Source organism: Bactrocera tryoni, chromosome 5 (genome assembly GCF_016617805.1).
Source record: "Bactrocera tryoni isolate S06 chromosome 5, CSIRO_BtryS06_freeze2, whole genome shotgun sequence".
NCBI lineage: Eukaryota > Metazoa > Arthropoda > Insecta > Diptera > Tephritidae > Bactrocera > Bactrocera tryoni.
Window position 1 is genome coordinate 58,243,902 of NC_052503.1, and position 12,260 is coordinate 58,256,161.

The following is a 12,260-nucleotide window of genomic DNA, read 5'->3' on the forward strand; positions in this document are numbered from 1 at the left end:
GATAATTTCTTGTTGAGTTATGATGTCAGCAATTTAGAAAAATGTCGTTTCGAGAAAAACGCGTTTAAAGTTTCACATATCATCATCATATAGGATTATGTACATATGTATACCTGCGAGCGGTCGCTCTTTAGAACGCTGCCATCCAAAAACTATTCAAGTTACTACCTTGCCGATTTCACAGGATATTTTTGGAAATATAAACTATTGAAAAAGCGAATAAAAAAAAAAAAAATATTTTTGAAAGTGTCACACTGGTATAGCCCCTTAACATGCAAATTTCATGAATTATCTTAATAAAACTAAGTTTAAAGTTGTCCAGGGGCTTTTTTCCGGGAAGTTTTCTTTCTACAAATGTGATCGATCAAATACATATGTGGATAGCATAAACAAAGTTACCTATATATTTAAGTTTATATTTTTGGAATAGCAAGAACTAAATGTTGTAAGATTTCAGTTCCGCTTTGAACGTTTACTTAAGCGTTTAACTGCTCGAATACTCTGACTGAACACACCCTATATTTTGAGTTTTTTATTAAATGAAAAAATATGCATCTCATGATATGTATATATGAGTGTTTAAATATGATCATTTCCATGGTTTTCTTTCGAGACATAAGCAATAACTTTCGCATCTAGAGAAAGTGTTTACAAATATTTTAGTTAATTATCAGAGAACGTATGGGAAAGAGAAGAGGCAACTCTGCTCCAATTATTTCCAATGTTAATAAGAACTATAAGACATTCGCAAATACAACTCTGAAACTTCCATTTCACATCATTTCTCGTGTACACAACCAGAGAATGTACATTTACATACATTATACGTTCTCTGACACAACTACGAAGCAACAACAATAGCGTTAAATGACGGGACGGGACATAAAACGTAAAAATTTAGAGGATTAAATTTAATTAATTTAAATGAAGTGTGAATTGTGTTTAACATGAAATTAATTAGAAAATGCACATATAGTTTTAAAGATCATAGTAGATAAAGTGGTTTTGCGGGGGCATGTGTTCGTGGTTAGACGGAGTGCAAACATAAAGGCTGTAGTGAAAAACGAAAAAAAATTCACACAGGAGTGGCAACATGGAATGCTGGAGAAGCGAAAATTAAATTTAGTGTTATAATTTTTCCAGTTTCGGAAGAGATTTAGTTGATTTTTTTTTAAATCATATTGCAGAAATATTGTTACTTACTGTTGCATTTTTATAATTAGTCATACAATAATCAAAATATACTTACATGTAAAGAGTAGTGAAAAGGCGTGAAATTTTTCCTGTAAATTAAAAGTTGTACAAAGGAAAAGGCAACAAATCATTATCATAAAGTGAAAGCGAATGAAAAAGGGAAATCTACGATTATTAAAAAAAAAAATATGTAAAAAAACGTGTGGTACGTGGAACGTGCAGCTGCTTAGAAGTGGAAGAAAGGAAAAGAAGAAAAGTGGAAGGCGTATTGTGGCGGGCAGGGCGGTATAACAGCTGCCACAAACTACTATAGTATAACCCCAGAAAATTAAAGTTTAGCAGTGCTCGCATTTTCGTGTAATTAAGTAAGATAGTATTTTTGCTCGAATTGCAGAAGTTCTGCGACAATCATTGCTAATTATTTACTAGTATAAATAATAAAAATGTCCAGCTGGGCGCGACGTGCGGCAGATATTAGTAGTGTTGTCACTTCTTGTGGGCATCCCGGCGCCTCTGCGCCAGAGTATACTTATAGATTGGAGAAAGTTAAGTTTGGTGTACCACTTGAGGAAGTTTGTAAAAACAATGAAAACATTCCAGGACCACTCTTGGTTCTTATACTTAAATTAAATAAAGAATCACCAAATAGAAGAGACGTTTTTCGTGCCCCTGGACACCAGGGAGCTATGAAAAAGTTAATACATTTTCTGCAGTCGGGTCGTTTAGTGAATGTCGACAACTATTCAGTTTATACGATTGCAAGTGTGCTAAAGAAATTTCTACGAAAAATACCAAATGGTATCTTTGGGCGAACGGGTGAAAAAGAATTATTTGACATTATAGAGTTGGAGAATGAGTCGGAGCAGACGGATCGCTTGCATAGGTGAGTTTTATAACAAATGGTCTTGCATATTTGCACCAGATTGTGAATTGCCCTAATATATTAAAAGCTAAATGTCGTTAGCCATATAATTAGGAGTCATTATACTTAATTCCTCTTATATATTATTTTTTATAAACTGGTTAAATTAAAGTATGTAGATGTTTATATATTATAGCAATAATTGAGGAGGGATCTAGAATAGCTTCCCCCGATTTTGTGGTTAAATTGGATATATACGGATAGAGGCTCTCCAGATCAAGAATATATATATATATATATATATATATGTATATATACATATATATTATATTATCATAAAACAGTTTTCAATTGTTATAGTACATCAGAATATAATTTCATCTGACCTGCATTTTGAGCACATACTACTGTGTGCAAAAAATAGTAAAATTGGCTATGATTTATAATAGTATCCCCCGATTTCGGGGTTAAAATGGGTATGTGCGGATAGACGAGGTCCGCCAGATCAAGAATATATATATATATAGTTGCCGCTTACTTATGGTTTTGGAGATATTTGCATTTAAGGTTCAAAAAATCAACAATTTAAAATGTTTCTCCGATTTATACCGGAAATTAACTTAACAACAGTTTCGAGGATTGGAAAAAACATTGGCACAAGTGCATTGGGTCAAAAGAGACGACTTTCAGGGGGACGACATAGATTTGAAGAATAAATTAAGAATTTTAAAATTATGAATAAAGTCTTACTATTTTTTGCTGATAGTAGTATGTACTTCATTTAGATCTTCGATTTCTCTATCAGATAATTCCTCATTTATATTGTTGTCAGTGATTACATATGTCAATATTATTATCTTCTGTCAATTTCGTCGATTATGAAAAAGTCGTTCGAATGTTCATCTTGCCGATTTTTTTTTAAAACTTTATCAAAACCGATAAGGTCGTTTATGGGAATGTCGTCCTCCTAGGTTAACCTGCAATCTTAATAAATATTATACTTAAATTTTATGCAGTATCGAGATGTCCGCGTCCGCTTATGAAAGGTAACAAAAATTAAAAGTAGTAAAAAAATGTCAACGTCCGGTCATTTTGTTAGAGAGAAATTTGTTCTGAAAACCTAACGAGAAACTTGGTTATTGAATTTTTGCCTTGTAAAAGGAGGGATCCGCTTATTGGATATATCCGCAGGAAGAATTTTCACTGTACAAATATAATATATTTACTACATTCACTTTTTTATATTGCAGAGCTTCAAAACAGTTGTTACATAATACAAGGTGGTTGGAGAAGATTTTAGTTTAGTTTAGCTTGTTTGGAGCAGTTGTGAAGCAATGGAAGTGATTGCTGTTTGTGCACAAAAATAAAGACACACTCGATGACGATGTTACTTCGTTTAAAAACATTTTTTTGTAACTAAATTTCATAATTGTAGTTGAATAATTACATCGGCTGTGAATATTGTGCAGTTATTTATGAATTCATTTGTGGTTGTTATAGCGGGTACCTAGTCCCCGTTAGGATGGTGAAGGTTAGCCAAGTTGTCGTCGACGTCATCTAACGGAAGGCCCAAGAAACGTGCTATTTCGAAGGGGTCGGACCAAAGGAAGAGGAGTGTCAGATGAGTGGGGTTGGTGGGGGCATGCAAAGAGGTGGCCAGTGTCCAGCGGAGACTCGTTGCACGCAGGACATACAGTTACCGACAATAAAATAGAATCAACCATAGTACTAATTTTCCGTTCTAAAAAAGTATGAATTTGATTTAAATTTAACTAAAATATGTTTTAATTATTTACTTCATGTCACGTGTTATTGGTAGCAGTAAAATATTGGAAAAAAGAAGTCATAATTCAAAACTCTGGAGGACAAAAAAATAGAATCAAAATATCTTACATAAAAAAATATATATTTTTTCAGAGAACTAATAGTGTTAGTACTTAGTTGTGTATCCTTTATCGTCTAATACAGATGCACATCTTCTAGACATAGACATAATTAGGCTACCGAAAGTGTCCTGGGGAACAGAATACCAGACCTTTAAACCTTCTCTCAGAGTTCTGCTTTATTTTTCGGTTTAACGGGTGCAATATTTTCCTTAACAATTTTCACAAGTTTTTGATTGTATTCAGGTCTGGTGATTGGTCTGGTCAAGTCATAACGCTCACACCATGATCTGAAAACCATTTTTTTTCAAGACCTTAAGTATGTCTCGGGTCGCTCTTTTCCATCCATTCAGCATATGAGAATATGACCTTATCTAAAATTTTAATTTAAAAATAGGCCCCGCACCCCAATATGAGAAACAGTCCGATATTATTATATTGTCGCCACGGTTTTGAAGGACTTAGTCGTATAGCGGACTCACATTTCTTTGTTTTTTGAAATTCCGACTCTCGTCCAAATATCATTTCCTATCATATTAATTTTGCATTCAGACCATAGAATGTTACACCATTTTTTTTTTTGTTTAATTTTCAGCTCCGCCCCAATTAATCAGTCCTTTTGCAAACTGAATACGACTGGCACAGATGCAGTTTTCTCAGCATTGGCACCTTTCAGGACAATGTGCCAAAGGGATTTTTCTCCACAAGAGCTAACAACTTATTACGTTTTTTAAATTGAAAATTTTTCATTTATGAGACCATTTCGCTATTGATTCTATTATTTGGTCACTAAGAATTACACTTAAGGGGTACTCTCATGTGAACGCTTACATTTTACCACTTTTTAGGACAATTTTTTTTTATGCGACAACAAAATTCAATCATTTTAATTTTTTAATATATTTTTATTTGTATTTTGAAATGTACAAAAAAATTTTTTTTTGTTTTTTACATTTTGAATATATATTTTTCTTTAATCAAAGTAGTCCCCAACAAAAAAAGTAGTTCACTGGTCATGGTGATAGCGGCTGTTCATGTTGTCTGAAATAAAAACTGGTCAACAAATTTATAATTTTTTTTGTCACATGAAAATTTATATCAAATTTTTAATATACTAGGCCACCAAATAATAATATATCAATGAAAAAATATGTACACATCATGTTTTCTTGTGACATCAAAACATATATTTTCGTAAAAAGTACAAAATTCAGCCACACTTACAGAATTATTTCCTAATATCTAATAGATACTTATGATTTTCTTGAATATTTGGCTTCCGGTAGGTCCCTTTTAAGTCTCCAACAATAGTCTGCTATTTTGCCGGAAAGAAATCCAGATGAGATGAGAGTCCAGCATATGTATTTTCAAGGACATATTTCACCCCAAAGCTTTAAATGATATCATAAGTTCATTTATTAAATCTTTGTAATTTTCCACTTTATAGTTACCTAGAAAATTTTGAACAACTTTCACAAAACATTTCCAGGTGAGTTTTTCCTGATCATTCAGTTTTTCTTCAAAGCTCTTATCCTTCATCAATTGCCGTATTTGTGGGCCTACAAATATTCCCTCTTTGATTTTCGCCTCGCTGAGTTTAGGGAATTTCTCTTTTAGATATAAAAATCCATTTCCATCTTTAGGCATAGCTTTTACAAAATTTTTTATCAGGCCAAGCTTTATGTGCAACGGTGGTAAAAGTATGTCATCAGGGTTCACTAGAGGATCATTTTAAATATTTTTTTGGCCTGGAGTTAGTGATTCACGCTTGGGCCACACTTTCTTTGTATAGTGACTTTTTCTGTCTCTACTGTCTCATTCACAAATAAAACAGCAAAATTTCGTATGACCAAGCTGTAGTCCAAGTAAAAGTGCAATGACTTTAAAATCACCACAAATTTTCCAAGCGTGTTTACTGTATTAAATTTTTTCAAGTATAAATCTCATATTTTCGTAAGTCTCTTTCATATTAGAACCATGAGCAATCGGCACTGAAGGAAGTTTGTTTCCGTTATGCAGTAACACTGCTTTCAAACTAGTTTTTGAAGAGCCAATAAACAGTCGCCAGTGACTTGGATCATATTCGAAATTTAATAAAATCATCACAACAGGAACGCTATTACGAGTACAATAGACTAAATCACCTCCTCCAGAAAAGTAAGGTTTTATTTCATCGTCACGACGTCGAAAATAAGAAATCTTTGTACCACGAGAAAGTAAATTCCAGTCGTTTAATCTAGACCCCAAAAGCTCAGCCAGTTTTTTAAACAGATTTAAATCATGTACTAAATCGTTTAAATCACATTGTGTCAATAAGTGCGGTTCTTTTGAAGTTGACGGTTCATAACTTGAGTAACTATCTTCAGATACTTTATTATGCTGACTGAGAACAAATTCCGGACTAGAATTCTCACTTTTTGATCGATTTGGAGGCATCGGCACAGGCAGTTCGGCACTATGTAGGATGGGTCTCTTGGCCGAAGACAAGTTTGGATACTGGATATTGTGTTTGGATTTGGTAGTAATACCTTTTGTTTGAGTCAAACAAAAATAACAATCACTTACATGATCCTTTGGCTCCGTCCAAATCATTGGTATAGCAAATGACAAATGTTTAGGTTCTTGTTTAGCCCAACCTAAAAGGAGCCTCACACACGTTACACAACATTTATGTGGAACCCAGGATTTGTCTTGATTCCTCACCTGAAAACCAAAATAGTCTAAATAGCACTGTTCAATTAGTGATGTGAAATTTCGACGCTGAGATGTAAAAGTTAATTCTCCACATACATAACAAAAATTGTCCGGGTTGTTCAAACACTTTCGTGGCATATTTACGATCTAACTAATGTTAATAAAATGTAATTTAGCATACACAATAGTTACACAGTCGACTAAATGCAGTTATGTAAACAAAGAAACGTATATGAGGTCAGAAATGAATATGTAGCTGTCACAAGAAAACTGGATGTGATAGAACCAAAACTGTTATATTAGGTTGTCAAAAAAGTCTTGCGGTATTTTCGCTAGTTGGCGCTGAAACCCCGTCGCATCGGGTCATGCTATACCTTTTTGGAAAGCTCATTTCACGCGCTAACACGTGTTTGATTGATTGTCGTTTCTTTTAAGTCGTTCATGAGTTATAGCGTCCCAAACATGGAGCAAAATAAGGAGAAAATACGGCATATATTACAGTACTACCCGATACAGTTTCCATTTCCACCGCACAACGATGGTTTCAACGTTTTCGTTCTGGTGTAGACGTGGTCGAAGATGCGCCACGCTCCGGAAGGCCTGTCGTCGAAAATTGGGATAAAATCGCTGAATTGGTCGAAAGAGACCGGCATAGTAGCAGCCGTAGCATCGGTCAAGAACTGGGCATGAGTCATCAAAAATTCATTTCAATTTCAGTAAAAAAAAAAATTTAATAAAATTACCGCAAGACTTTTTTGACAACCCATTATATTTTTAATGTAAATAAAAGTCATAAGAAAGTTCATGTGACCAAAACAGTGTTTACCAGTGTTATTATTCAGTAGTTCTGCGGCTATCGTCCCTACCAAATATAATCAATTTCATAAAAAAAACTGAGCTGGAACTTATTAAATACTATGAATTTCGGTCTGAATTTTTCACAGCATGTTTTCAATAGGTTTTACTGTCAAAATATACAAAAAATCGATTTTTCGAAGTGATTCCATGAGAATACCCCCTTAACTGTAAAACTCGACAATGCTTTCCTTTCCTGTTTTTTGAAGTATGTATATATGATTGCCTTTGTTATTATGCAGAAAATTTACTAAATATGTAAATGAAAAATTTCAAAAAAATGTTGCCATTGTTTCAAAGCAAAACCTTTGATTCTATTTTATTGTTCGTAACTGTATATTGGATATGTCGGGGTCTATTCTGGATAAGTGGGAGTTTAACCTGCTACAGTATTTAGAACGAAGCTGCGTATGGGCCACTCTCTTTCCCGCGGCAACTGGAGCTCATCGTCTGCAATGGGTGGTGGTTTGACTCTGAGTACGCCATTCACTGGAAGGGAGTCGATGAAGGTGTTGATGTCTCCACTGTGAATGGCAGTCAGTGCTTGTCGGAAGTTAGCTGCGTCCGAAGTCTGGTTGACGTATTGTCTGATTTCGTCGACGAAGTTGAGGAATGACCTCTTTTAACATTTGTGAATCATGCCACTGGCGAAAGGAGTAGCAAAAGACTCTTTAATTGCACTCAATTCAAAATTATAAGTAACCTTCCTTGAAAGTGCGTTTCGCATTGTTGTCAGCTACTTTTATCAGGTTTATTTCTGGCATACTGACTTTTTAGATATTCTTCTTCTTCTTAATGGGCGTAGACACCGCTTACGCGGTTATAGCCGAGTTAACAACAGCGCGCCAGTCGTTTCTTCTTTTCGCTGCGTGGCGCCAATTGGATATTCCAAGCGAAGCCAGGTCCTTCTCCACTTGGTCCTTCCAACGGAGTGGAGGTCTTCCTCTTCCCGTTCCCCCGGCGGGTACTGCGTCGATTACTTTCAGAGCTGGAGTGTTTTCATCCATCCGGACAACATGACCTAGCCAGCGTAGCCGCTGTCTTTTAATTCGCTGAACTATGTCAATGTCGTCATATATCTCGTACAGCTCATCGTTCCATCGGATGCGATATTCGCCGTGGCCAATGCGCAAAGGACCATAAATCTTTCGCAAAATTTTTCTCTCGAAAACTCGTAACGTCGACTCATCGGTTGCTGTCATCGCCCAAGCCTCTGCACCATATAGCAGGACGGGAATTATGAGCGACTTATAGAGTTTGGTTTTTGTTCGTCGAGAGAGGACTTTACTTTTCAAGTGCCTACTCAGTCCGAAGTAGCACCTGTTGGCAAGAGCAATCCTGCGTTGGATTTCCAGGCTGACATTATTAGTGGTGTTAATACTGGTTCCTAAATAGACGAAATTATCTATCGGGTGATTTTTTTGAGGTTAGGATTTTCATGCATTAGTATTTGACAGATCACGTGGGATTTCAGACATGGTGTCAAAGAGAAAGATGCTCAGTATGCTTTGACATTTCATCATGAATAGACTTACTAACGAGCAACGCTTACAAATCATTGAATTTTATTACCAAAATCAGTGTTCGGTTCGAAATGTGTTTCGCGCTTTACGTCCGATTTATGGTCTACATAATCGACCAAGTGAGCAAACAATTAATGCGATTGTGACCAAGTTTCGCACTCAGTTTACTTTATTGGACATTAAACCAACCACACGAATGCGTACAGTGCGTACAGAAGAGAATATTGCGTCTGTTTCTGAGAGTGTGGCTGAAGACCGTGAAATGTCGATTCGTCGCCGTTACGGTGAATGGCGATCGCTATCGTTCGACTTGGTTGACATGTGGTTTCAACAAGATGGCGCTACATGCCACACAGCTCGCGATTCTATGGCCATTTTGAGGGAAAACTTCGGAGAACAATTCATCTCAAGAAATGGACCCGTAAGTTGGCCACCAAGATCATGCGATTTAACGCCTTTAGACTATTTTTTGTGGGGCTACGTCAAGTCTAAAGTCTACAGAAATAAGCCAGCAACTATTCCAGCTTTGAAGACAACATTTCCGAAGAAATTCGGGCTATTCCGGCCGAAATGCTCGAAAAGTTGCCCAAAATTGGACTTTCCGAATGGACCACCTAAGACGCAGCCGCGGTCAACATTTAAATGAAATTATCTTCAAAAAGTAAATGTCATGAACCAATCTAACGTTTCAAATAAAGAACCGATGAGATTTTGCAAATTTTATGCGTTTTTTTTTTAAAAAAAGTTATCAAGCTCTTAAAAAATCACCCGATACAACTTCAAAGTTATGACTGTCAACAGTGACGTGAGAGCCAAGTCGCGAGTGCGACGACTGTTTGTTTGATGACAGGAGATATTTCGTTTTGCCCTCGTTCTTTTTATGATATTAGATTTTTAGATATAAGCTGTTCAAAATTCCCTAATACTCATAATTCAAATATATAAGGTTGCTTTACTTCGGAGAGTGCTTCCTCTTACGAAAAAAATGTAATCCATAACCTTAAAAAAGTAAAACCATGTTATCTTACGCGGAGTTTAATATGCCCCTTTGATGGGTGGCGAGCAGAGGAATGGTATAAGCAAAATGGCTTCGAAGTTTTATCTGGCCCCGAAATCGACAGACCTTAATCCGATAGAAAATTTAAGGCGAAAGGTTAAAGTGGCTCTAAGAGGCCAAAATCCATCCAATTAAAATAATCTGATGGGATAAAATTCCAGTTGTTATTTTCTATAATTTAGAGTATTCTGCGCCCAGACGTTGCTCAGCAGTTATAAAAAAAACAAAGTATATTGCAATAAATATTAAAGTAACATTTATTATTATGTCAACTTTCTATTGATTATTTCACTAAAATTGTTGATTTTTTTAGATTTAAGACTTTTAATTATTATCTTAAAATATTCTTCATGCATTGTTTCTTTGTTTAAACTAACTAAAATAAAACTGACTAGCGATTTATTGATATAAAAAATATCTATGGTGCTACCTCTATTACATTGTACATCACTGTTGAAGTAATAAGTATAATATATTTAATTACAAACTTATAAAGTTGGTATGAGTAGGTTAGAAAACTTTTTAATCCCAGTTTTCCTTAGGTCTTGAACACTCATTAACAGGGCTGCCTGCACTATACAGACAGCAGAAATGCACTATAAACACTTTCTCTCGCAGCTTTATCTCAAATTCGAATATATATCAGCTCCAATACAATCGTATACGAATATTCAAGTTACTATTGTGTTTTATTCACGCCAATAATATTTATTTGTGTATGTACATATGTTCAACGATTTTTCGACACAAAACGCCGTAATGTACAACATTGGTCTTTATATGCACATACTGCCATTTGTTGCCTGCAGCAGTTGAAAAATAAAATGCTTCGTTGTGCGTAACGTCCTCTTTTATCGAAAATTCGTTATTGCATTCACATCATGTATGTGTTCATACACATACCATATACTTCACTTTATTCTGTTGCGCTTACAACCCTTTGTAATCGCTGAGGAACCGAGTTAACGCTTTTAATGAAACCAGCTGCAAGCATGCATGATGTTATTGCATTAAATATTGTTGTTGCATATGCCATTGCGCCATAACTGATATTAATAAAATTTCCGCTTTTTGCTTTAGAATGATGGCCACATTAACCTCAATGTAATGAAATATCTACTGATAATATGTATGTACATTCTTAGGTTGCCTTTTATATTTTTGAATTAATTGTCGAATCACTTGGATCACTCACATTGATTGATGTGTCTCCAAAACATGCGTTTTGAACGCATCAACCGTCTCATCAGGTGTCGAAAAACATAATTTTTTCTTTCGGAAATCAAAAGACGTCATTCGGTACCAAGTCAGGAGTAAACAAGGGATGAGGCATCAATTCGATTTTTTGAGTGCTTAAAAATGAAGTTGCTTCAGTGTGAAAGCTCGCTTTCTCATGGTAAAGAGGGAGGTGTCATAGGCTTGTTTCGCAATATTGAATGTATGGTGGTAACATTAATGGCTATTGCAATATCAGTTTGCGCACAACATCAATAGTTTCCGGACAAAAACTGATTTTGAACGACCTTAACGAAATTCGTCTTTTTCGAATTCACCATACAATAAATACATATAGTTGATGAAGCTTCGTCGTCAAAAATTGTTCATCGATGCACATTGATCGCGCAAAAATATTCTCGACTTAATTTCTTTTTTTGAACGAGATGAATATTTTAAGTTACTGTAAATAACACAAATAGTGCTCGTATGTCAAAAGGTTCTGAGTATGGTTAAGATCAAAAATGTTAAACTCTAGGATAAAGTTATGAATTTCCAGATTGTTACACTAGGGTGGTCAAATTTTGAAACACAAAAAGCAACCTGCGTACTTGCATAATCCCCCACATACCAAAAATGTATATTTAATTTCGTGTATTATAACAAACGTATACAATTTATTGAAGTTATAGTTTGGATAGTCTATAAATTTACTTGCATACTGTATCAACTGTCCTTACATTTATATGCACGAATTTTTTAACGAATATCAATAAAACTGCAACTAAATACGCAGTACATTTATGTATACTTTCTTACAATTTATGCACTCCTGTTCACGAAAAAAAATAGTTTTTAAATCTTCTATTAAAGTTGAGGCGACAGTAAGAGGGTCTTCAAACATTTTTTACAAAATTGGCATGAAATTAATAATTGAAAATTTTAATTATGAATATTTTTTTAATGTTTTGATTACT

At 34.9% G+C, this 12,260-nt stretch overlaps 1 protein-coding gene across 8 annotated transcripts in view; it reads left to right on the forward strand.

Annotated features, from left to right (window-relative positions):
* Positions 1 to 812: 812 nt before the first annotated feature.
* LOC120779129 (rho GTPase-activating protein 20) overlaps positions 813 to 12,260 on the forward strand; it is a 54,464-nt gene continuing 43,016 nt past the window's right edge. For 6 of the 8 annotated variants that reach the window (XM_040111329.1, XM_040111331.1, XM_040111330.1 and 3 more), the window contains exon 1: positions 813 to 2,077. In XM_040111329.1, coding sequence (XP_039967263.1) covers positions 1,638 to 2,077 — 440 coding nt within the window. In that variant the 5' untranslated portion in view covers positions 813 to 1,637. The remainder of the gene's footprint in view (positions 2,078 to 12,260) is intronic. The other 2 variants (XM_040111327.1, XM_040111328.1) reach the window with 2 other exon arrangements.